At 38.9% G+C, this 27,123-nt stretch overlaps 1 protein-coding gene across 4 annotated transcripts in view; it reads left to right on the top strand.

Annotated features, from left to right (window-relative positions):
* rasp (protein-cysteine N-palmitoyltransferase Rasp) overlaps positions 1–22,897 on the top strand; it is a 54,453-nt gene extending 31,556 nt beyond the window's left edge. For all 4 annotated transcript variants that reach the window (XM_067132010.1, XM_067132013.1, XM_067132009.1 and 1 more), the window contains exons 7-11: positions 10,649–10,749; positions 11,831–11,969; positions 12,309–12,510; positions 12,749–12,893; positions 22,466–22,897. In XM_067132010.1, coding sequence (XP_066988111.1) covers positions 10,649–10,749; positions 11,831–11,969; positions 12,309–12,510; positions 12,749–12,893; positions 22,466–22,578 — 700 coding nt within the window. In that variant the 3' untranslated portion in view covers positions 22,579–22,897. The remainder of the gene's footprint in view (positions 1–10,648; positions 10,750–11,830; positions 11,970–12,308; positions 12,511–12,748; positions 12,894–22,465) is intronic.
* The last annotated feature ends 4,226 nt before the right edge of the window (positions 22,898–27,123 follow it).

Raw genomic sequence — 27,123 nt, 5'->3', positions numbered from 1 at the left:
ATAAGCATTTTTAGGGAAGTTTTAAGTATTTGTGGATTTGAGCTATTCGCAGGGGTTAATGGTACACATCCCCACGAATACCTGGGGTTGACTGTATTAATGTAAAGACAGCAGAATATCAATAATTTTTTTTTTTTTTTTTTTTTTTTTTAAGTGTTCAACCCAAAATAACCCCCCTCCCCAGAAATTCCAAACACAAAGCTCATGAAAGGAAAGTGCTTCTAGGGAAGCTGAACTACTTAGGGTCAATGCTACTTGACATGCTATTGGCTGGCATTTGCAAAGCAGCCAATTAAGGAGTGCCATTCATTTTCCTTGGCGCTGATGGGCTGCGTACCCCCAAGATTTTCTCCCATGGAGATGTATATGTACGCACTGTGGGAGCCCCATCTCTACCACTTCGACATGTATCCTTCCACTGTTTGAGTGTTTCACTGTAAATCCGTGTACTTTCCACATCTTTGTTGGCAGTGTTGTAGCTGCCATGGTAAGGAAATTCTTTTGGAAGATTATTGCATTCCTTTCAGGAATTCACCACCTCTCCAGCCAGCTCCTAACCTTTCAATCATACAGAGCAACCTAGAGAAGAGACAGGCACTGGTCAGGAAGTCTTTTCTCCCTCATGGAAGACAGCATTAGAGGAAGTACCAGCTACTTTGCTGGCCTTTTTACACAGGCTATATGTAGTGCCAGGCAATGGGAGGTTGGAGGACAGAGGAAGACATACACAGGCTCAACCTCTGTGGTCAACTGTTCCCCTTTTTTTCCATGGAGTCAACCTCTACGGTCTTTAATGGCCATGGAGGAAGGCACATAGATGTTTACAGTGGACATGAACAACGCCTACTCTTGTGTCCCCATCACCAACTTTCATGAAGAGCCTACACTTTGTTTTTGTGGAAAGACATATCGATGTCGAGACCTTTGTTTCAGGTTGAATTCCATGCCCCAAGTTCTCACTAGGTGCTATCCTTCATGAATGTTTTACTTATTATGGAGTAATGTTACTTCTTTACCTGGACCACTGGGTTATCTTTGTGAAGTCAAAGGAGTTGGCCTGAGGGCAAGAGAGCCTGTACTGGGCTTGACAAGGCCATAGGCTTACTAAGAATGTCAAAATCGTTGCTGAAACCTACACAGAGTGGCCTACCTGGACATGGTGAGTGATTCTGTTCAGTTCAAGGTTTTCCGACACAAGCTCGAGTAGACAATCTGTTGTTAATCATGAGAGAATTCTTCTCCTCAGTGAGCATGCCCACTAATGCTAGGTGTATCGCTTAGGCCACTTGTCTTCTCTGGAGTTAGTTCTGAGTGCTCGACTTTGGATGTTACCTCTTCAGTTGCACTTGAGAGGCACTGGCACGGACACTCGGCCAGACCTTGAGTTGTAGCCATGGAGCCAAGAACAGGTCCTTTCCCTTCATTAGTCGATGTACATAGTATTGCTTCTAGCAGGGAAGTCCCTAGAGTCCCTGAACCCAGACCTCTCACTGTATTCATACGCCTTGGATGATGATGGGGATGTGTTATCGGGAGCCAGTCACTTCAAGGGTGTGGTTGCCAGTAGAAGCAAGTCTTCACATCACCTGCAAGGAGTTGCTGGCTATCCAGAAGGTATTTAAGTAATTTCTGTCTTCTCAGGCGTGTCTTCTTTAGCTCATATAAGAAGGCTGGGGGCATGAATTCGGAAACCTTGGTAGCCATCACCAGGACAGCGAAGAGGCATATTGTCCATAAGCCCCAGTTGGTTACTGGTTGACTGTGAAGACATGGCGGACTTAAGGGGATCCAGGACAAGTACTCTCATTCTATTTATCTTTACCCTGTAGTTTGCATGGTGATTTGGAGTGTCTTCATCCAGCCCCTGAAGATCTCTAAAGTTGACAAAGCTGAATCATTGTCTCCAGCTGTATGTCTCAGTTTTGGGACCTCAAGCCTGGGCAATAGACATTATGGTTCAATATTGGACAAACCTATGCATGTATGTTTCTGCTGTTGAAGGGGGTCTCTAGGGTTGAGGACTACTGGGAGCTCCACCATGTTTCTAATCATGCTTTGGTGGCTGAGGAAGCATTGGTTCCCAGTCCTTCCAGATATCAGTAGAGTTCCTGGGCAATACCTCCATAGACAAATCTGCTTCTTCAGGTGGGGACAGGGAAGCTTTAAGGAAATATTGAAATGCTTTGCTTAACCACATGGAAACTGTTGTGTAGCTCCCCAGTTCCAGAAACTTGTGTAAGTTGTCTAGGAACTCTTTCCTAATGACAAAGGGGAACATCTGCTAATTTCTTGTTTAGTATTGTGGGAGATTTCAAATAGATTATGGCGCAAGTCCAGGGCAGTCCCTGTCTTCCCACCCTGTTTCCTCCATCAAGGCTATAAATCCATGCTGACTTAGGAGAAACTGTTTCTGCTTTTCAGCTGGATTGCTGAAGGTTCTGCAAAAGCCACTTTTGTGGAACAAAGTCATTGGCAAATTTAGACCCGTAGGGGCTCTCCTTTCTACCCCAGAGATATGCTTCTCTCAAGGCTTTTTTTTTTTTTTTTTTAAGAACACTTTCTGGTGGTGTGGCTTTAGCCAAAAAAGTAGGTGGGTTACATGTGATATGATTATTAGTAGGGTGTTCAGCATACTGGAGCAGAAATATCTTTTTATTGCATCTTTTTCGTGCTAAGAATGATGTCAAGACCAAAGCTCTTTCAAGAGTTTTCTCTATCCCAACTTAAGAAACTCTGACTCCTGAGGAAGAATCTTGAGCTTCTTTGATGCCCTGGTAGGGCTATAGGGATATTCAGGCAGTCCCCAGTTAACGGCGATCCGGTTTCCTCCAGCACTCATCTAACGTGTTGGAATCGGCTGTAATCTGCAATTTTCACCTCGCTGAAATTTTTATGATTTCCTCTTATCCGCGTGCCGATAATTGGGTATTGGTGCCCCCGACACATACCTAACAGAGGTGCCAATAATGAAAATCAGGACTTTTGGCTGTCGATAACCCTCCAAAATTGCTGAAAATCGGTTATCAGTGATTTTTCGGTTATCATCACATCCTCAGAACGGAACTAATGATAGTGGGATAACCAGGGACTGCCTGTATAATATAGTATATCCTGTCTTAACCATTAAGGAAGCAGTGTAGGAACCTGTTTTGCACCATCAGATCTCTTCCTTAGGTTCCTAGGTCTTAGAATATTTTGCTTTCTTTATTAATCCTTAATCCTGGAAGCACACCATGCATTGTCTCCAAATACAATTGTCCCCTTTTGAAGGTGAAACTGCATGATGTCAGAGAAATAGCTACATCAATTAGTTTTCATCAGTGCCTCTCTTTAGACTGTAAAGTCTTGGCGGCAACAGTGGAGGTGTAACTGTGTTCACTTCTGACTATGTGAGGGCAGTAGGAAGACTGCCTTACACTAGCCCCTGTAGTTGTGGTAGGGGAGATTTCTCCTAGTCTTCCTCTTTTGTGTTATGAACAGGTATAGATTTTCACTATCCACCCCATCCTGGGTAAGTGAGGAACCTTATGTATTGGAGTTCATACATGGTAATATCATACTCTTCTTTTGTTTTGATTGCAGCATTATGTTTGGTTGTATTTGCTTTGTTTCTCTTAGGTAGGGACAAAGTTCATTAGAGTAAATAATGTTGGACTTACATTGCAGACCCATTACTCCTTATTGAAGAAAGCTACCCTGAGCTGATCAAGAACCACCTTTTTCAGGAAAAATTGGTGTTGTTTCGGGTGTGAGGTGCCACAGCAACTCAGTTTGATAGGTGGTAACTTTTTAGTGATCATGTTTAGTTGTGGTTTTAGCTCCCATCAGCTCTGCAGGCCTGAGGCATAGAGGCCAAACTTGCCATTCTGTGTTGCACAGTCTCAACTAAGGGCTATATTCAGGGTCCACATTCCACCTCATTGCAGTAGTGGACCTCACCAGATGAAGATCCTCATCTGACAAGAATTTGCCATGGGATCGTATGCATCAATGAGCAGCGATAAGGGTATTTTTAATATCTGATAATTTGGTTATAGGAAAATCTTACCCTCCTCCAGCAATCAGTGTTGGAATTGGCTAATGATAGAGGGTAAGTTTCACCTCAAAAGTAATGATTTTTGTGATAAAATCAATTTTTTAGATACTTATCCTCTGTCACTGAGATCCCCCTTTCCTCCCCTCTTAAGAGATTAAGAGAAGAATGACAATCAAAACATTTGCTGTCTTACCCCACCCTCCAAACAGGGGTAACTATTGGGAGCATTTGTTAATGATTTTTTAAATTTTAATACTTGTCAAACCCATGCCAAGTAGCGGCAGATAAAGCTAATGATAGAGGGTAAATACCTAAAATTTTTATTTTATCATAAAAATCACTATTATCTTGATTTTATGTTTTATTAGCATACTGTATTTATCAGTAAATCTCTCAAGCAAGCTTGTGGTATTCATGTATTGATAATTATTTTGTAACTTTAGATTTAAGGCTGCCAGTATTTCTTAACATTCACACTAACTTGAAGCTTTGTTCCCACACAATATACAAACCATCAGTCTTTACAGTAGGAATATGCTTCACTGCAGCTGGAGACCGGCTGTTTAAATTTAAACAAGGTTAAGTATTTAGTTGGCTACCAACTACGGGTGGGAGTCCTGCCCACCCAGTCGGTACACATTCACTTTGCTTTTAGCCAGGGAGAGAGAGACGTGCTGCTCTTCCCTCCGGTCCTGCCGTTCAACTGATACGTTTGTTTAGATGATGTTTTCATATAGTATATTAGTGTGTTGCTGTTTTTGCTTATATCTGGACATAATATTATGATATAATGCAAATCCAACCCCTTATTTTACTGTGTGTTGCTTATTCATTATTATGATATAATTATTCACTCTGACATAACACAATCCTATAACTTACTAACCTTGAGAGTGGTAAAACTGGTTTGCTGTTTTTTGCTGATATCTGGACATAATGTTCTAATAAGATCTAAAGCAAATCCATCCTTTTTTTTTACCCTTGTGTGTTGCATATTCATTTTACCCTTGTGTGTTGCATATTCAGTATTCTGATATAATTGTTCATTCTGGCATGACGCAACCTTACAACTTATTATCCTTGAGAGTGGTAAAACTGGTTCGTTGTTTTTGTTTACATCTCGAAATAACGTGCTAATATGATATAATGCAAGTCCATCCCCTTATTTTACCCTTGTGTGTTGCGTATTCAGTAATCTGATATATTTGTTCGTGCTGACATAACGCAACCCGATAACATTTTTAGCCTTAAGGTAAACTTGTTTTATGTTGCCAAGGCAATGAGCTTAAACTGGTTTTCTCACCTTTCTTATGACACTCTTCATCTTTCTCAAAGAGTTTTATTTCTTCACAGAGTGAAGGAAGGTTTGTATTCTGAAAATTATTACTTGACATTTGTAATGCTTCAGATTTTTCAGATGTTGCAGAATCGAGGGACTTGGGAATTACAGATTCTCTCACCAACAATACCTGCGTTATGTACTGTATATTGCCGATTGCTCTTTTTGATTCATCTACAGGCATGCAAGCAGCGTTGCTTGAGTTCCTACGGAACCTGTCGCTCAACTCAGAGAAAGAGAGATTCCAGAAAGTGTGTGCTCTTTTTCCCACCTTCCAATCCTGCATGGGATTGGTGCAAGGGTCCCAGGATAGCAGTAGACATGGTAGAAGTCGAAGGAGAGAATCAAATTATCATCGTCTTCGCCCTGATCTACTTGTGTGCTATCTCTTGTGGGTGCTCTCCCACATCCTCGGACTTGGGAATCGTGCTACAGGTCACTCCAAGACCCTGCAGCATGGGAGCACCAGGTGCGTGGGTCTCCTCAGATATAACAGTGAAGAGGTAATCTGTGTCACCAATACTAGTTCCAGGAAGTCAGTTTCCCAGACTAGTACATACCTTTGCCTGTGTTTCTTTGAACACTCAGGTAGGGGGAGAAACCAAAGATCATCCTGTACGTGACTCAGAAGCTCTGAGTGCTCGGATCTCCAAGGAGAACCGTGTCACTCCGGGTACTCGGGGTCCATAGAAACCCAGAGTTACCTTTACCAGTATCAGGGAGTCACCTCCCCGAATTGGTAATATCATACCTCTGCCCTGGTTTCTTTGGACACTTGGGTAGAGGGAGCAACCAAAGATCTTCCTGTACATGACTCGGAAGCTCCAAGTGCTGGGATCTCCAAGGAGAACCATGTCACTCCTTGTACTCTGGTTTCTTAGAACCCTTGAGTTACCTTTACCAGTATCGTGAAGTCACCTTCACACATTGGTAATAGCTTACCTCTGCTTGAGTTTCCCTGGACACTCGGGTAGAGAAAGCAACTGATTATCAATACACTCATTACTCCAGCTCCAGGTGTGCAGATCTCTGACAAGACGTGCATCACCACAGGTACTCTTGTTTCTTCAAAATCTCAAGTTAACTTTTACCAATACGTACCATGGATTCACTCCACGAGCTGGTATAGAGCCTACTTTGGCTAGAGATTCCTTGATTTCTCAAGTAGTGGAAGCAACTGATGGCACAATACTTTCATGACTTGAGGACAGTGTGCTCAAATAAAGAAGCTATGAACAAGTTTCCCATTCTGTTCTCTTCATGTGCAGAAGCCACAGACTTGAAGAATACTGGGGCACGTTGAGAGGACAGCCCGAGTGCATGCCTGAGAGTACACGATCACGCTCGCGTTCACGCGAACATTCCAGCATACCTGGGGATAGCTTCTGTGCATGTTTGCAACCTTAGCGTGAGCAGGTTTGCTCTCTTAAACCCGTGAAGTAACCGTCACCGGTGACAATCTTTTACGACTTTCTTCTCCTGTTGGGGCTTCAGCTCTGGCAGGTCGGAGAAAGGTGCTCAGCCCCTCTCACATGTCCCCTCAACCTCCTGGGGTTACACCAGGAGCTGCTAGTTGGACAGAAGAGTTCATGATTGGGATGCCATGTCCCAATGCAGCCCTCCCATGAAGCCTACACTCCGGGTTCAGTTCTAGGATCGGGCCAGTCATGTGCTCAGGTGTTTGAGAGAAGGTCTAGTGGTTTTGTCAAGGTTTCTCTTGCCAAGAATAGTCCAAGGTTCCGTGACCTGGAAAAGCTGTAGGGTTTTTTCCTCAGGACATGGACACCCCTGATCTTCAGAGAACTTACTCGGAGATAGTGTTGCTGATATGTCAGGATCTTGTGCAGTGACCATCAACTGCTTCCTTGGATCGCAGATCTTCCCTCGAAGTTTTGGGGGTCCAAGGAGAGGAACCCAAAACTTCGTTGGTGCAATCTTCTTTGTTTGCCAGACCACTAGTTTGAAGACAACTTAGAACATCCTAGACCTGTATGGCCGTCACCAACATGAGTTGACGACCGCCCTCAGCTTTACACACTTGCAGGTTCCTTGGCTTTCAGCAGGTATTGTAAGGCTGCTGGACTCTCTCTCCTGTTCTCTTACCACCTCGAAGTCTTCTGAGGACCAGGTATCTGACAGTCGTAGGGTTCAAGATTGGAAACGTTCGTGCTTCCACCCTTTCCCAACCACAGTACAGTAGCATATACCCCGGATTCAGTCTGCAGACTGAACCAGTTTCATACTCGAGTGATAGAGGTATCACAGGGCATCTCTGGAGCTTTTTCCCAGGGATCATCCATGAATTCGGCAGTTTACGATCTCAAGGAAGAGGCTTAGCTTCCCTGTGGTGATGGACTCCTTGTGGTTGCAACTTGATGAAGCGGGTTTAACCAGGTGAATTTTTTCTTGTATGACTAGGACAATTCACTCAGGTTTCACCTATGGTGCAAAACACTTCCTCAGCCTCTGAATTGCCAGAAGAATTGCTCAATACCTCGAAGAGTGCCTTGCCTACCAAGTGACAATGGAATCGACTGTCTTGGCAGCAGTCCATACAGTTTCCTGGATGGATCTTTGTTACATTTCTCGGCCAAGATCGCTTCTTCTTCTTCAGGTTCTCATAGTTCTGAAGAAGTAGTCACATTCAGGAGACTGACATTATTCGGAGGTAGAACCTTTTCTACCTAGCCAACCAGACAGCTAACCTGTGTGCAAACCTGGTGCCAAGAGGAGAGGCACTACCTGGACTCAGGTTACCAGGTTGGTCGGTTACGAGTCGGCACTGGTTCTCAGGAACGAACTCATACTAAGTTCCACTTCCCTCTGGCTGTTGGTAGAAGCAGATGCCTCAAGTGACACAGGTAGGATCAAGGTTGATCTCCGTGTTCAGTGGGTCATGGCCAAGACCTACAGGTCTTCGCATGAATCTGCAGCTCTACCTTTGGGCCAGACTATCCCTCCCTCTCCGGTTCCAAGTAAGTCCCAGGCTTCCAAGGGCCCACGAAGGAACACCCAGTCTTCTTCTACATTACCAGAAGGGTGCGCAGCAGCGCTCCTCTTAGCCCCCTGTCTGTCCTGGAAGGGGCCAAGGGTATGAGGAAAGGGGAAGGACACTAAGGGCAACATTCTTTTCCACCTACTTTAAAGAGGGGTTGCTGACAAGACATGAAGCAACATGGCACCATATGGTGCAGAAACCTTCGAGTTACCACCACCCCTGCCCTTGAGAAGAGGTGAAGGCAGTACTGTTAGTACTGTACTCGTTAGTATATGTATTTCTGAATACATATCTATCTTTTCTCTGGGGACAAGAGGCAACTTCTCTAATTTATCAGGACTTGCCAATCTCATTCAAGTTTGAGAAGCCCAGTCTCACACTTGAGCAGTACACTTAGTGTCCTGACATGCTGGTGTTACAATCTCAGTCTCATATCAGCAGGGTCACAGAAGAGTACAGTTATTCCTGTCTCTAAGGAACAACCAGCTCGACAGTGACAAGTAAGCTTTTTTGTTTTCACACATTATCTTTAACGATTTCAATAGTCCTGTCGTAATTCCTCTCTTAAGATAAAAATAAATTTAAATTGAAATATTTTTTTCTTTGCAATAACTTCATTTTATATACTCTATACAGTATATAATTTTATTTATCTGGAGTATTCATTTATACATCTAGAGTTCATTCCTGTTTAAGAATCAATATCTTATGTGAAGTTTTTTACGTTTTGTTCTTATATTTATCAATACCCTAATCCATCAGTTTTTTAGTTTGAATAAATATGTCTGCTGTGAATTTCCTAGTTTATTATCCTTTTTTTAATTCTTGGAGGCATACTGAGAATAGACGCTTCCAATAAAGATTGAAGACCAAGACAGTAGAAGTTCCCCAATGAGTGGGAAAAGGGGTGAGCTAAAAAAAAATTTATATATATGTATGTAATTTAAGTATATATAGTCATAAAAAATTTTTACAATATTCAAAATCATCTTGACTATTTGGCCCCCACCAATAAAAAATCCTGGCTATGCCACTGCGAGTACCCCATGATGATAGGGACACTGGTCCGTCCCTCGCATTCCTAAAGAACCTGTTGGTTCTACAAGTATTAAGACAGAAAGTGGTCTAGGCTGTCCTCTCTGTCTTTCTGCCTTCATGACATTGCCCACAGGCCCTGGGATACTTTTCCCATGGGTCCTGTGGTGGCTGCTCAACAAGTTGTGTAGCTCACCCAGCTCTCTTAGTGGACAGTTTGCATCTCACAAAAGGTGTTCGGTGGCAAGAGTGAATATGAGTGGGAGACTGGCTCTCTCCCGTCTCTCTTTTATTTTTCCTCTCTCGCAGAGAGAGGCGAGTAGCCATCTGTCACATGCTGGTCAGGCGGATCATGCAGGTAAGCCTATATAACTGAGTACCCTGTCTGTAATATTATTTAGATTAACAGATGCTAGTCCTTCCCTCTCTCTAGCAATGGGAAAGAGGGGCTGACGATAAAACGACCAATTGGTTATCTCTAGTTTTATTGTCTCTGTCATTCTGGGTTCATCCAAGCCTTTTTCGAAGCAGTGTGGTTACATACATACACACACACACACACACACACACACACACACACACATTAATTCGAAAGGTCTAGAAGTCTGACAGTTGAGCACACAGTTGTTCGCACTTTTGTTCAACATGTTCTGCATGGTCTCCTTTCTTTGCTCTTATGACCAGGAAGGAGACCAAGGTTTGGTGAACTACCAGTCAGTTCAGAAGTTTACTCAGAATCCCCCCACCAAGGAAGTAAGTTTTCCCATTGTAAAGACCGATGGTTTGTATATTGTGTAGGAACAAATGACAGATTTTAAAAGTAATTTGTATTTTTCCTAACTAGACAAACCTGAGGTCTTTAACAAGTTAAATGCCTACATCAAGCCGCCCCTCATTCTGCTTCCTGGGCCAAAAGGCATAGTGAATGCGTACCGACTGGGTGGGCGGGACTCCCACCCATAGTCTGTAGCCAACTACATACTTAACCACCTTGTTTAAAGTTAAACGACCGGTCTCCAGCTGCACTTGAAGCATATTCCTATTAAAAAGACCTCAGGTTTGTATAGTTAGGGAAAATAAAAATTACTTTTAAAATTTTTCATATTACTCTACTTGCTTGTTCCTTCTTACATGTTTTTCACTCAAGAGAAGTTGCTAGTTTTGTATGAAAAATGGACACTAGAGTTGCCTCTTCATTTGTGTTAATTTTTGTGGTTTGAGTGAGCTGTCTTTGTTTCAGTTCTCTGCACTCCACCCCAGAACTCGTTAAAAAAATGAATTCATGGTCCATGGCAGGGTTTGTGTACTTCTTGGCAGCATTCCTGCAACTCAAATATGTAGGTAAGCTGAGAGTTGTAATTGAAGTTTTCCTGTCAGGTCGTTTGTTGCAGATGTCAACATCCCAAGGTATATTGAAAGACTTGCAATGAAATACATTCATATTGATTTACAAGTTCATTTTTCGTCTCTGATTGCCATTGGTTTAGGCTGATTAAAGAACTACTTACCTTGGACCTCTCACAGTGATCGTTATTATTTGCCTTTTGTGTAAACTTTTCAGCTGACCGAATTTAATTTCTATAGCAACAGTGTGTGTTACTTGAATGGCTGAATTCATTTACGTTAAGCAGTACAGTGCTCCCCCACTTTTTCGTGGGGATAGGTTCCAGAACCCACTACAGAAATGCAAAGTCACATAAAAAAATGCTTATAACTGCCAAATACCATGTACCCCTTCAACTAAAATTCTTATAACTTTCTATTTTAAAAGTTTACTGCCTAATTTAGTAGTTCAATTGAAAATATACCTTAAATTATCATACCAAAAGAATTTAATATAATTCAAACAAAAATACACCCCAAACCATCATCCCAAAACACCCTAAGTCATCTTAGATTAGTACCATTTTATAACTGTTATGTATATATGCCCCATAAAATGCTTATAAGGATGATTTACTAATTTTAAAATATGAATATTAATATAAACACAGCAAAATATTTCTAAAATGTTTAATACAAATTAAATAAATCTTTGATACAAATTAGATAAATGTTTTACAGAATGTTTGACAGCTGATCAGATTACCACTGTACAGTGTACATAAGCATAGCCTTTTACTCACGTAGTATTGAAGTCATCCGTTTTCTTTGTATATTGTTAAAAACAATTAAAATTATCACTAATTCGCTTTTTTTGTAGAGCAACACTGTTTATTCACTAATTTCTGTATTTTTTTGTGTTGTGTTCGCAACTAAATACAGATTTTTATGATGAAAATAATTTACAGTGTACTTACACCATAGTAATGTTATCTACAAAATCCGCAAAATGAAGTGCGAAAAAGCAGGGTAGCACTATACTCTCATGTTAAAATATTACAAATTTATTATTTCTTGAACATTTTCATTAATATTTCAGTTTTATATGGACTGCCATCTGTAGTAGCCAGGGTTGAAGGGTATGACCCGCCAAGACATCCCAGATGTACTCTCATGACCTACAGGTTCTCAGATATTTGGCGATATTTTGATCATGGCCTGTATCGCTTCATGCTAAAGTAGGTCATTTTCTCATTGTTTAAATGTGTTTGAGGAAGTAGGTTAAATATTCATTATTGGTAATATGGTTTATTCATCTGTGAGAAAACTTTTTAGACATAGTTTATTATATACACATTCACAGAAGTAGCTTTGTGTTCAGGAACTTTGTAGTTTTTTGTAGCAGTTTTGCTTTCTTTGATTAAGGACAAAATGTCTTTTGGCAAAGGCATTTTGAAGAAAGCTTTTATTTTCTTTTTGTCAGTGGATGTTGAGCGTGACGTTATAAATAAACCATAAGTCCAATGCAGAGGTTGTTGAATGGTTTGAATAATCAACATAAAATTTTACTTTTTCAGGCATATTTACATTCCATGGGTTGGATCAGATAAAAGTTTAATAAAGCAGTTGCAAGGAACTGCTTTAGTTTTCACTTTTGTCTACATATGGCATGGTGTTTCAACTCCGGTGTTTTGGTGGGCAACCTTGAATTTTTTTGGCATTGCTGTGGAAAAGTTAGGTGATCATATATCACAGCTTGAAACCTTCGAGAGATTGGGGGTAAGTATTGTGAGCATGTTACATTTTGCTTATACAATATTTGGAAATTTTTTGCTTGTGGCATGCAAATAGATGTCCATTAAGACTGAAGAGATTAGTAAATCTTGAAATAAGTTCCCTTTGAATGTACTGTATACTGATCTTTATTTTTGCAATTGATCATTAACACATTGTCATAACACAGTCAAACATTCTTTGTCATAATATAATCAAATGCTCTTAATCATGATTTTTCAGAAAACGTTGGTTACCTGGTGCTTGGCTGCGTAGATTTTATGGTTTACTTGCCGTCTTCTTATATGTCCCATCTCTCATGGCGCTAACTATTTTTCTTTCCGGCCTTGACAATGCATTAGTTATAAGTGAAAGAATATTTATAACAGGTGAGTTTAAAATTACGGTATTCACATCGTATTTATAACTGTAGTACCTTAAACATTGTTTTGGGAAGTTTGGCATTGAGTAAAATGGAAACATGATCCTGTATACTTTGTTTAATACAGGATATGTGTTGCGTATAAAGTTTTAGATTTTAGCTAAAACACCTCAGAGGTATGTATGGGCAAAATATTTCCAGTTTACCAATAAGACCATCATCAGTGGGATAGTTTTCTTTCAACTGTCTTTTTGCAGATGATTTTAATTGTTGTTGGTTGGAAAGTTTGTGAAACAAAATTTGTATGGAATTTTTGTTGTGAATTTTGTTTGGAACTTTGTCAGTTATTTTCTTTTTCAGAAGTTTGTTTATTCTTTATTTAGTTTTATATACAAGTACATGTTCATATTATGATGAAAGGAAGCATGATCATTAGGTCATATCCATAAAATAATAGTAATATACTAACATATTAATTCACAATTACTACAATAACGTTGCCAAAAAGGATTCACTCACCAATGCTTCTCAACTCAATTAAAACAAAACTAAATGGATATCCATACTGTATATTTATAAACATTTCATAACCTATGATTACCAGGTCTGTTTCCAAGCACCAGGTAAAGGTAATGTAGCCTTGGCTATAGGTTACGTTAGTTGGTACATAGATCGAATCAATAATTATTGGAGTTATCTTATCAAAAATGTAGAAAATCAGCATCTTTAAGATTTTAAAATGTTTAGCAAAGCTTACCATTATGAAAAAGTACTTTTGTATTCCCTTAGGAAAAATACAAACATCACGACAAAATTAATTCTCAACACTTGTGATGTCACTATCGACAGAGTAATACCTGTTGGAAGTAGATCCAAGAGTGTATTTCTGTAACATTGGAAAGAACTCAGTTATTAAGATTAACTAAGGAACTGTCAGTATCGCAAAACCATGTAGTTTAATTATAAAATACTACAAAGGAAATACTGTACAGTAAACCCCCGATATTCGTGGGGGGATGTTTACCACACCCCGCCGCAAGTAGCTAAAATCCGCACATACTTACAACTCCTCTAAAAACACTTAGAACTGCCTATTTTGATAGTTCAAACACATAAAACTCTAAAAATGGTTATACTTACTTATTTTAATAGTTTTATCACAAAAAGTGCATTTAGTCATGAAAATGATATGAAAACAGTAATTAGTGAATATTTCTCTGTGAAAAATACCGCGAATGGGCGAATTTTCTGCGAATAATGTGTATATATGATCCGTAGAGAAATCCGTGAATAGATGAGTCCGTGAATTGTGAGAATACGAATACTGGGGGTTTACTCTACTGGCCTTTAGTAAACAAGGCTCGTAAGTCAAGCACGATTGGGAACTACAATCACTGCTATGTTTTGTAAACAAGAAATTAGGCTACCCTGATGTACCCGTACGGTAACTTCAAATTATCTATCGATGTTAAAAAGGCATGTATAAGTGTCACCGTTGAAATCGGAATGGATAACAGGAGACAGCCTACTCTCTCCCAGAGGTCCGACTGGTAACAATTGAGACCAGGTCAGGCAATAAAACATCAAATCAGAATGTAGTACTGTCACCAATATCTTTCCATGAGAATGATACTGATATCCTTTGCAAGACACCTCAGTGTGCACCCTTTCACTAGATAGAAAATACTTCATTAATAATAGGAAAACTGATTGAGGTTGAACATATTGAGTTTTGGGACATTTGGTCTCTTCTTGGGTAGGAATTCAGAAACCTTTGCAGGAGACAGTTATCCTGCCTAATAATACAGCAATGAAAGCCAAATAGAAACAACCACATGAATGAAAGTCATAGAAGCAACTTTTCCCCAGTTTAATGGAAATTATAGCACAGCAACAACTTCACAGAACCAATAACCTCTCTGGGAGGCATCAGCTTTCTGTCTCTTCACATTTGAAACAACCAGTCATGTGAAGACAGAATTTTAGAATTCTGTAATGACTGGGAAACGAGAGTTTATGGCAGAAATAAAGCATTTGTCTCCACCATCGCAGTATCTGATAGTGCTATAAAGGAATAAGCAACATTTTTCCTCCCTTATAAGAGGAGAAAGCTCCCATTGGACATGGCTACCGAGCAGTTTGGGACCCACCCCTATGAGAAAAATCTCAGGACAGCCATGGCTGAATTTTATGCTAGGCTCCACCTAATTAAAGAGCTTCCAGTGTCTTCCAGAACAATGTTCACTGCAGTAGCCAAAACACTTATGTGGACCCTATTGGGAGCACTCGATGACTTTCCAGAGTGCTGCATTAAGGCTTGAAAGGAAACAATACCCGTTAGAGTTTCCTCTTCCTTAGCCTAAGAAAGCTTGGTGTGAATCAGAGCCATACAAACCTACAGTAACTACTAAAGGTCCCCTCCAACAACAGAAGAATGGACAACATTAGCATCAGTACCCCTTTCAAAGCAAACAAGACACTCCTACCAGGGGAAAGAAAAATCAACTCCTGGACTGTGCATTACAAGGAAGGGAAGAGGTGGAGCCCCATAGGACTAGTATGGTTGGAGTTGTCTTCTACAGCCTAACATGCGGTGGAAGTCCTCCCCTTGACGGGGACAGTATAATTCACAAGGGCTAGGGTAGAGATAGTCTCACCCCCTCCCCTCCTCTAAAGTAGTTTTTTCCAAAAAACCAGACCCCCTTTTAAAAGGGGACTGTAGAGAAAGGTGGCTTTATTTGCCACCACTATTCAGCATCCCCAAGATGCATTCTTCACAACGAAGGGTGGTGATCTGTGCCCCATCAAATTTGAACAAACATATTGTTTGCATAAATTTTTATATATACTGTACCTATTTCTTGGGAGCTCAGGGATGAAGTATTTTAACTGGTGGCCCACCTAGATGATTGGCTAATCTGGGAGACACCAGAAAAGAGTGCTGACGAAACCTGAGAGTGGTAATCAACAGACTCCACTCAAAAGGTTTCTTACTAGGAACGTCCCACCTTACATCCAGCAGACTTTTTTTGAGGCTGGAACTTTGTTGGGCTACTCTTTGTGGCTAGATGTCGCTTCCCAAAGCACTTAAACCAGAATAAGGAAGGACTTAGTAGATTCCTTTCACAGCCCAGCTTTTCCAGACAACAATTGGAACAAAGTCTGGGCCTGTTACGGTTTGGGTCCATGGTAGATCTTATCCCGAGATTGTGACTGTAGGATTTAACAGTCTGGCTCTCACATGCCAGGAAAAAGCTTTGTGATCACCTTCATCTGAATTAGCAAAATGGTCATTGGTTCCTTATTTCTTCCACAACAGGCAAAAGAATAGATTCCATTGCCGTCGATTGTTCTATCCCAGACAGAAGGAGGGGAAGTAGTCTATGCTACCTCCTTTCTGAGCCGTTACCTTAACGTGGAATTTTAAAGCTAATCTGCTTTGAAGGTTATTTGCCTAACATTGCTAGGTACCTAGTGCAAAACTACAGACTTCATCTATCCAATATACCAGTCCATATGGGAAATGTGATTAGAATACCCCTACACTGAGAGCCGAGTTGAAATCTGTTAAAATAGTTTTAACAATTGATGTGATTATTTTTTTAGGTCAAGCATCGTGCTATTTCAACACTGATGGCATACAAGGCAGCATTGGCAGAACCCTTGCCGTATGGTTTGGAATTTATTCTAATATAGAAGTTGTTAATTCCATTCTCCAGTCTTTTACACTGCAAAGGTCAGCTCCTGCAAGATTTCCCATTACTTGGTCCCTGAATAAGGTTCTTAGACTCCTGTCATCCACTCAATTCATGGTCCCAATATGACTGCAACTCAAATGCTGCAGAAGGCAGCCTTCTTGATTGCTTTGGCATCAGGAGCTCGGATTAGCATGCTGGGCTCTCTTCAGACAATGATGACATTCCACCATTCTTACACCTAGTTATTATTTGCTGTTCTCTCCTGGCCTATCATTCCTGGCCAAGAATGAGGACCATTTTAAAGGGAAAATCTCCTTTTCTGATAAAGGAACTCAGTATTTCATATAAAATATTATGCCTGGTTCAAACACTTTAGGTTTACCTAGATGTCATGTCAAACATCCCAGATGGTCCTATTTTTCCTTCACCTTAGCACAAACAAACCACTCTGTACACAGGCTGAGGGTTATTTTAGTGGCCCACATTAAAAAGGCAGACCCTCACTCCTTTCCCAAGTTGCATGACATCCAAAACGTGAGAACACTGTTAACTTTCTTCAGCAATGTTTCCTATTCGAAGAAGTCATCAAGTATATGGAGTGGTTATTAGAGACAGTATTCCTGAACTGGTGAAAGTGCAATAAACCTGCAGCCAGACCCAACATAATTAGATAGTCACAGTAGAACCACAATGGATAATACATTTATAGGTTCGTGTGTCTCCGGTTCTTTATTGCTAGACCCAAATGGGTATCAGGAATAAAGAAACTGTTGATAACCTGTGACTTTACCATGAATAAAAAATTCTTGAAACACTATTGCCAGGACTGATGGTCATGCTGAGATATTGCTGGGGAAAGTACAATAATCTCCAGCCAGATCCAACAAAATTAGGTGAGCCACCTTCAAACCACAAGAATAATACATATACTGTACAGTATTGGTTCGTGTTTTGTTTCCTGTTCTTTATTGCCAAATCAATCGTATGGGTACCTGGAATAAAGAAAATGGTTATAACCTGTGACTATACCTTGGACCAAAAAGTAATCTGGTTTGTTGGGTTTTGTTTATTAGGAACCAAGCCATTTCGTCACCTGTTAATTTCTTGTGGAAGCTCCTTTGAGGATGGACAGCTGCTATGCTATCAAAAAACAGGTTTTGATATAGGACCAACTATAAGAGAATTCTTTGCAATTGTTTTTGGGACCATGAGAGTGTAACTCCTTTGAGGATGAACTGCTGCTGCCAAAAATAGGTTTTTCCAACGTCAAAACCTGTTTTATACAGTGCGCTTGATAACTTTCTCTAGGCCACATTCCCAAACCAAGAGCAGACTAACACCAAGGAAAGAATTCTTGTCCAAAAAAGACCTCTTCTTCCCTAAAGGGAGAATCTGGTCATGTTTTGTCAGTTACTAACATTTGGACAAAATTCCACATGTAACTTTTTGTGCAGTCTTGTGAATAAAAGACTCTTGAATTTATAATAGTATTACATGCAAATGCTGTATATTGATGTGTCAGTTTTCCTGTTCTACATTCGAGGCTACCATTCATTATGACAATTATTTAGACTACACATGTCAATTCCAGCTTTGGCCCAAGCTAATAAAAGTATACAAAATCATAATATTACTTAGGCCTATTTTTAGCTGGAACTGGCACTTGAGGTCGACCACTGACAAGTCTTTATCTTGAGGTTAGGGTTGAGGAGTGGAAAACCTGACTCCCACATTTTCTTTAATACTTACTGTTTTACAGTAGCTGGATATATTGTTAAAGCAAGCATCTTACTCTTAGTTGGGCTCCTTCAATAAATAGTTCCCTTCTAGAACTGGTTCTTAAGTATAGTTTGTTCCTGCGTAGAAGTCGTCTCTATGACTGTATGACTGGTTCTCTGTAATACATAAATTGATGTGGGACAGAATTTTTGAGCCAAACAGCATTTGGTCCTTAGCCTAGGCTATACTGTACTCTTGTCTAACTTTACTGTTACACAGCAGAGTTAGCTTGGCTTTACATCCACAACATAAGTGGCATTTAATTCAAGATTTGACATTTTCATAAAAAATTATGGAAGAATATTGCACATCTTATCGCACATATGGTGGCATGATTGAAACCACATGCATCCGTAATATGGGGCAGCCTATGTAAGCATTATCATAACAATTCTTAGTTATTTACTGCTAGATCTTGGTAGAAATAGAAAAGAACATTATTAAGTGTTAGGGCAACATGTACATTGTCAGCTGAGACAGGTGCATACCTTTTACAAGGAATAAATATTGCATTTCAAGTGCAAAACAAGGTGAGCTACATTCCTTTCCCTTCTCATATAGTTGTGCTCATCTAGAACTGTCAGATTTATGTTTATGCAACTGTGCATTTATTTACATCAGTGCGCTTATGTACAGTCACTCAAAAATGTTTAGCAACATGTTCCAGAAGTTTTCGTTCACCTAACAGTAATTTGTTCTTTTGATATTTACAAGGAAATGTAATTTTCTTATTCGACTTTGGTTATTAATCATACGGTTAACAATATAAAAAGAATGGTGAGTGAAAAATTCATATTACAAAAAATGACGAAACGTTTTGAAAAGATGATTGGGCAAAAGAGTCAAAGAAGAAACTATATTTCGAATCCAGATAAAAGCTTATTGACTATTAAAGTAATATCGAATAATCATCAGTGAAATTATATATAAATAAAGAAAGAAAGAATTCAACCATTATTGTAGTCAAAAACAAAAAAGAAAAAAATCTCAACGTCGTATATTATCGCGTGACTCCACATTCGGGCAGGAAAATTAAACTAAACTGTCTCGACACTTGCACCGATAAGATGGGCAACAGACTGCCGCACCACAATCATTACCTTGCATAAGACTAATGTCTTTATTGTAGATATTGCTCGGCAGCTTAGCGTAAATAAAACAACCATGTATAGAGGAATAAAACAACAGAGAGAACGAGGAAATATGATAAATTCATTGTAAAAAGTTGTTGCACTACTGATAAAGACCATCATCGTATGATCACTGAAGGAGCTCCGCCTAACTCCCCTGACAAGCCGGTGTTGCCATAAAGAGAGAACATTACACTTTCCCTTCAAGTTGCTGCTCAAACCATCCGTAACAGGCTACATGAGACCAAAATATTATTTCATCATACTCCTGCCAAGAAACACTTCATATCATCGAAAACACAAAGAATAGAGGCTAGAGTTTGCGTTATAATATAATCCAGTGGCCGATGATTTCTGTAAGAATCACCTTTTGCGAACAGGAGGCATTCTCCACTGATGAGCATGGTAGTCTTCTTCACTGCTGGCGTTTAGCATTAACTAAATTAATGTTGAACTTCTTGCTATTTTAATTCTTTAGAAACTTAGATAATAAGAAATACAAAAATAGGCGTTATATATTCGGTTGACTTCATAAGAGGCATCAAAATGATAGGCCTAAGTAGCAATGAAAGAAATGAGAAATTACACATGATAACGGCATTATATATATATATATGTGTGTGTGTGTGTGTGCACGCGCTCCCGGGCGATTATATTCTATGTATTACAAAAACAGACGTGAAATCTGTTAGTCTAGTTCAGTATATTTTATATTAAGTTTCACTACTTCACAGTATACATAGGATTAGTCATTCGAAAATTTGATTAATAATAATGTGCAAGCAAATCTTTACAAAAGTCGTATTTGTTGATGTTAATAACGCTAATAGTTCAACTTATAACAGTAGGCCTATGTCTACAAAGTTCACACATATGAAGGAGATAAAACAACGATAGTGATGGCAGTGGAAGATGAAAGTATTAAAATATAAGAACAGCGATGACCTCTGAAGTATTATAGTAACATCCTTTTTATTAAGTAAAGTATGACAACAGTAAGCAGTATCAGAAAAAGCCCTGTTTAAGGAAACTGCAGGTAATTTCTCGGACCCACCACTATAGTGTTCAGTTGTTTCACGCGCTTACAACAGAGTTGCCAAATAGTGCCAGATGTTGCTATTATAAGCTGTTGTCCAAAAACTTTTGAAGTATGTTGCAAAAGTTTTTTGAGTGATTGTACATATACACACGCAATCATAGAAAACCTCAGCTTTGAATGGCTAACATCTTGTCTTTATAAAATGAAAATCAATTCCTTTTTCCAGTACCCCAGTTACAAGGAGACTTCCATTTTTTCATGAGAGATTTCCATCCTTACAGAATTAACGAACAAAACAAAACATGTATATTTAATTTCTTTATGACTTTTTGCATTTAGATATAATCTTGACCTCTCTCAGCATCATAGATTAAACATGTCAGTTTGAAATCTCTATCTCATGTAGTTTAAAAGTTGTAGCTAAGGTTGAATTCTTCTTTGGTCTTTGACCTCTTAAGTGTGACCTTGACTCACTACAGACATCAGCTTCAGTAAGGTAGTATACTTTCCTAATATAAACTCTGACTGCTTTATTGGAAGTACTGTAATACAAAGGTCACTTATATGCAGCAGGGGGAAGGGCAGGTCAATGCACAGTTGTATAATGTTGTAGAGACCAAACTTATACACAGCAGATCAGCACTCAGGCACCCTCGCTGCCCAAGCTAGGACTTGGGAGAACTAGGCAGTGGCTGCTGATGACTCCTTAGATAGGCCTCTGCACTCCCCAAAGCCTGCATCCCTAGCTGACAGGGCCAATAAAGTTGTGTTTGCCACTGAAATGTGATAAGCCATGAATAAAGCTGTAACTCCAGACTGTCACTCTAGGAAGTCCAGGTGGAACCAACTGAACTGTCACAAAGCATGTTTCTGGTTTGTTATGAAATATCTTTTAAGTTTAAATGTACAAGTCTCTTAAAGTAGAGACTTGTACGTTTTTTAGCATTCACATTTGAATCAGTATTTGCTACACAGAGAACATGTTGCCAATTTTAATATTTAAAACCAGTTTTCAGGGTGACTCTGATATGTACCAGACAGAATGTTAATATATATTTTGTAGGTACTACATATGATTTACTGATGTGTCAGACACTTTCAGAATAATCATATATTTTGTTCTTAGGATGTACTACATATGAGTTTTTAATAAAAAATGGCCTGAAAAATCCCCTGCGTCCTATGATGTAGGCTCAAAATTTAAGAATTTTGGCCGAAATTATACATGAAACGTCACGTAGATGATGTAGCCTAGCCTAACATTTGGTGTTATCCTAATAACCTATTAAAACCAAAGTTTATTATAATTATTTATCATTATCACACCATCACCGCAATTTCTCAATATCTACATTGTTATTATCAATATTTTCATTAAATGTGGATGCATTATTTACAGACTTGTGTGTGCTGCCACCTAGCCAGTGATTTATCTCGAGAGCTTTCAGATCAAGGCGTTCAGTTGGTAGTTGGCAATTTCTGCTAACATTCTTTTGTATCATGGCTTTATTAATGTTTTTGTTGATTCTGCGGTAAGAAACAATGTTTACAAATGAATGTGTTGCAATCTATTGGCAAACCTATGAGGTATTTCAGACGAAACATTCGATCGTTGTAAATGGCTGATTGTATAATACATATTTTGATAAATATAAATATGGTAAATAACTTCTTTATTAATGTTTTTGTTGATTCTGTTGGTAAGAAACAATATGCATATGATAACCTAATACTACAGTTTTACTTACCAAAATCATATCATTAAACATCAATGTCCATAAATTTGGTCCCGTCTTATAAGATGTGTGCTGTAGCCAGTTACGAGGTCAATCTGGCCAGTACTTGATGTGTTTGGTCCCCTTTGACTTTAACTTGCAACATACAATTTGTAGATATGCAACAGTACTTCACAAAAGTATTTATCTATTTACAGGTTTTCCAGACTGCACCTTTTCCACATTTTTCTTCATGTTTTGTCTTGGGCAGTGTAGTATGGAATTACAAAACTGGAGAATAAGACAAAAATTAAAATCTAAGGAAAGCTAACGTAAGTGAACATTGAACGAGTTTGTAGGCCATATTAAAATCATTTGTATTATACTCAGACATATAAAGTGAATCATATAGTGTAACAAGGTTTTGACCTTTAATCTAAGTTCCGGTATATTTTAGTTTACGACCATTTATTTTTGTATTAAAAGTTTTTACCCGTCATAAGTTTAGGTGCTTAAGTCTTTTGTAAAGAGAAAATTGCATGCAAGTTATCGAGCATAAATTCTTGCATTAGATGATAAAATCTACAAAAGTTACTCTGTCTAGATTAGAAATTGTAAGAAGGAAATAAAAGTGTTTATGTGCAATGCAATGGTTTATTTCATTTTCCTAGTTAAGTGACAAAAAAGAATTACAGTACTGTTTATTGGTATATTTTCTGTTTATGAAGGAAAGCATCATCATCTCGTTAACATTTTTATGGCCCTCCCCTTGTTAGGTTAGAAATCAGGCAAATTCACCCTAATACCTTCTTGTGCACATTCTGTCTGAATGCCTATCTGGTCCAGCTATTCATGTACACTATTCGTAAATGTATGATCCCTCACTTGCAAAGTGTTGTTTATATCAATGCAGCATGAATGATTAGGGAGAAAATCTGAAGGACCTAAGTCAAGAGAGAATGAGGGTGGGGGAAGTATAGTGTTGAAGAAAGGTAAAGTGTATGCCATTGGCAATGCTCAGTGCAGCCATTTTTTTCTTATTTCTAATATATAATTAAGAAACATCATATATATGCTGATCCTCAAAATCATTTTTTAGAAATGAGGATTGCAAAAGAAATTCATTTACACCATTTCTTCATAAGCGTGTGACCCTTCACTTGTAAATTGTTATTTATGTCAGTGCAGCATGAATGATTAGTGAGAAAATCTGTAGGACCTAAGTTGAGAGAGAAGAGGGGGAAAGTATGGTATTCAAGAAAGGCAAAGTGTATGCCAGTGGCAATGCTCAGTGCAGCCATTTGTTTCTTATTTTTAAGATACAAGTAAGAAACATCACATATATGCTGAGTCTCAAAATGGTTTTAGAAATGATTACAAAAAAATGACATTGAAATAAGAAATGGTGAAGTTGGATTACCAGCCCCTTGAAAATTGAAGCAATGCAATACCTAGCTATACAGAAAACTTCAAGAACTCCTTGCACTTTCATATTTGTTACACATGTTTTACCTGGATTCCTTCTTCCAGTAGATTAGAAGCTAAGAATAGTATAAAGGTTGACTTACATCCCACATTCACAATACTAGTAAAGTAATCATTATGTTATAATCCCACTGTTGCCAGAACATTTTTTAATCTTAAGAAGAAAACATGGCCAGATTATGGAATGTGAAGCTAAAAAAAAGTGTCAGGTTACTAAATAAACTGAGAAATTAAGTCTTGAAACAATCTGTAGAAATGTTATGGTAAACAAAAACCTAAGAATGGAAGATAAAAGCTTCTGGAAGTAGGTTTACAAAAGGCAGTGGAAGTAGTGTGTGGTGTAACATAAGACAAAGGATGTGGAGAAAGTGTGTGAAAAACCTTGAATTAAGATGGAAAAAAAATAGATTTCATCAGTCACTTAGAGAACAAGCAGAAAGGGTGTCAAAGGTGGTTTATGGCAAAAAGAATAGAGAACAAGAGGCAGGCAACATGGACTGAGGAAGGAAATCAGTGGAAAGAAGAAATGTTTAAAGTAGTAAAGATGATGATGAAAAGTGATTCAGATGTGAAAGGGACAAGTCAAAAAGAAGAAGACAGTTAAAAAGGTGAAAATGAAAATGTCATTGAAATGGTGGAAGTTGACATGACACTACAGTCACCATTAGAGAATGAGATACAAGCAGAGATTAGGAAAGTTAAGTACATGAGAAAAGATATTTGTAGAGCTTAAGAAGGCAATCTGCAGAGCACCAAGGCAAACAATTGCAAATGCAGAGCACACCCAAAGACTCAAAGAGTGATGGTACTCTGTATACTACAACAAAAGATGTAGAATGAAAGCAGTGGAAAGTAGGTTAGTGAGATTTGAGGTCACTGTTGCAATTTGTTAAAAAACTGCTCTGACCCCTTACTATTTATCCTAGTACAGTAACATGAAGCAATACAGAAGAGGATACCTCTCATAGGTCTTTAGTACAGTATATGCAAATTATCTGGTGTTAGTAGTATAGATGATGTTACTACAGTAAACCACACCTGGCTACCCACTTACTTTGTGAAATGGACCCAGTTACACCCTCTTAAAAGATCATGAAAGACAAAACCTCAACTGTGCATGCTTGAGTGTCCTCCACTGGACTGTGCACTTCTTGCTGTACACTGTAGGCATTAAGGTCCTTTGCAATGTCCTTTCAGCCCCAGCTGAAACCCCTTTCATTTCTTTGACTGTACCTCCATTCATATTCACTTTCTTTCATCTTATTTTCCACCCTCTCAATTTCCCCTTTCAGTGCTGAATGACCTCATAGGTTCCAGCACTTGGTCTTTGACCTAAATTTTATATTCCATTCCATTCCATTCTAGCCTTCATCTGAAAGGAGGAGGGCACTGGAAATTATGATTAATGGGCTTATAGGGCAAACTTGATTTATTATAAGAACAATGTTCTTGCAAATCTGGTAGTCATAAATAGCCTGAATTAGCATGGGATTTGTTTTGGGGGGACAAAGCAGATGAGGTCCTGAAGAGATAAATAGTCCCTGGTGCAAGAGGTCCAGTCCTTTGTAGACAGTGGCAAGTGGACCCAGCTACACTCCAGAATGAAAGGACTCTCCAGAAGTAATGGATTTACAATGGAAGACAACCTATGACAATACATGTCACCAGGAACCAAGAGATGTAAAGGTGGGTTCTCAGGAAACTTGCTGCAAAGTATGCCAAAAATATGAGGTATGTAGTCATGAAGAGATTAAGGATGAATGACCCACTTCCCTTGTAACTGGTAGCACATGGTCTGCTGCGATGATAGGAAAACATCAAGATGTTTAAGGGTCACATCATGTAGATGAAGTCAAGTAAAAGTACTTTGGCAATGCCAGGTTTCTGCTCTAAGAATGTCAGAAAGCTCCAGATGATCTTGATTTTGGATAACAAGAGAAAAATTGCAATAAGTCTTTGAAATACTCTGCCAAAGACAATAGAAAACAGAATTCTGTAACACCAGACGATACTGGTGACTTGTGAGTGAACAGGTACAACTTTGGGCCTTGTCATGTCACAGAAGGTTAATAGTAAAGGATGTAGTTTTGGCCACAAACTACTTGGCAATTGAAACACTGAGGACCAGTGGCTGTAATGATATCCTTTGCCTCAACGGACATGCAGCTTGCTGACAACTAAGAGGATGCCAGGGTAATCAAGAAATTAGTCCTGAGAGTCCAATCCAGGAGGAGGCACGCATCAATGTTTTGTAAGTAGGCATGATAAAGCTGTGTAGCACCACAGTCAAATCCCAGCTCATAAATTAAACGGAAACCTAAAGAAGAGACTGACCAAGTGACGAAATGGGTCAGAAATATTTCTATCATTCCCAAAGGTTAATTTGTGCTGGGGGGTAAGACTGAAGAGAGGCCAAAGCAAACACCTTTAATAATCAAGAAAGAAAGCTTAATGTTCATCATGTACAGTACAAGAGAAGATGATTATACCAGGAAAATAGGACACAAGTGGATGAGAACCCAGTTTGTCACATCAAGCCATGAATATGGGCCCCCTGCATATGTTCTTTTATCTGTTGGTGATTAGAGTGTCATGTCATGTCACCTTCCACCATTTTGAATACAGGTTTCATTTAGTAGATTTTCGAAGTACTACTGTACCTCCATTGACTCAAAATTTCTTTCAATTTCAGTTTTTCAACCAATCTCTTATGTACTTGTTCCTTTCTCATATGAATCACTTTTCAACATCCTCATTACTATTATATGCAAGTGTGTTTCATCCACTGATTCCCCTTCTCAATCCATGTAATCTGCCTCTTGCTCATGCTCTTATTTTCTTCAAGACCCTCTTGACTCTTTACTGCCTGTTCTTTAAGGGACTGATGAAATGTCTTTTTTTTTTTTTTTTTCTTAATTCAATATTCTTTTGCACTTCTCTCCATATCCTTTGCCTACAGTAATGTTACACCATACACTACTTCTACTGCTTTTTGTATGCCTACTTCCAGAAGCTCCCACCTTCCTCTCATTTTGGTTTTTATTTGCTGAAACTTTTGTAAAGACTATATTTTGACTTCATTTCTCAGTTTATTTTTTAGTCTTTTGACTAACACTTTTTTTTAAGTTTCAAATTCCATAGTCCGACCATACTTTCTCCTAGAAAATAAAAAAGATGATCTGATGGCTTGGGATTACAGTACAATGATTACCTGACTGATACCTCTGAATGTAGGTGTACCTGTAACCTACTGGAAGAAGGAATCAAGGTTTTCTTGCACCTTGTAGAGAATATCATCATAATTTTTATAGAATAGTTTACCAAGACCACTGAGTTTCGTTTCAGGACTCTTAGGGCTGACTCAAAGCATTAGGCACTATGGACGACATGA

The sequence above is a fragment of the Macrobrachium rosenbergii genome, chromosome 30 (genome assembly GCF_040412425.1).
Source record: "Macrobrachium rosenbergii isolate ZJJX-2024 chromosome 30, ASM4041242v1, whole genome shotgun sequence".
In the NCBI taxonomy this organism is placed as follows: Eukaryota; Metazoa; Arthropoda; class Malacostraca; order Decapoda; family Palaemonidae; genus Macrobrachium; species Macrobrachium rosenbergii.
Note: the sequence above shows the minus strand (reverse complement) of the source record. Positions and strands in the feature narration are given on the sequence as shown.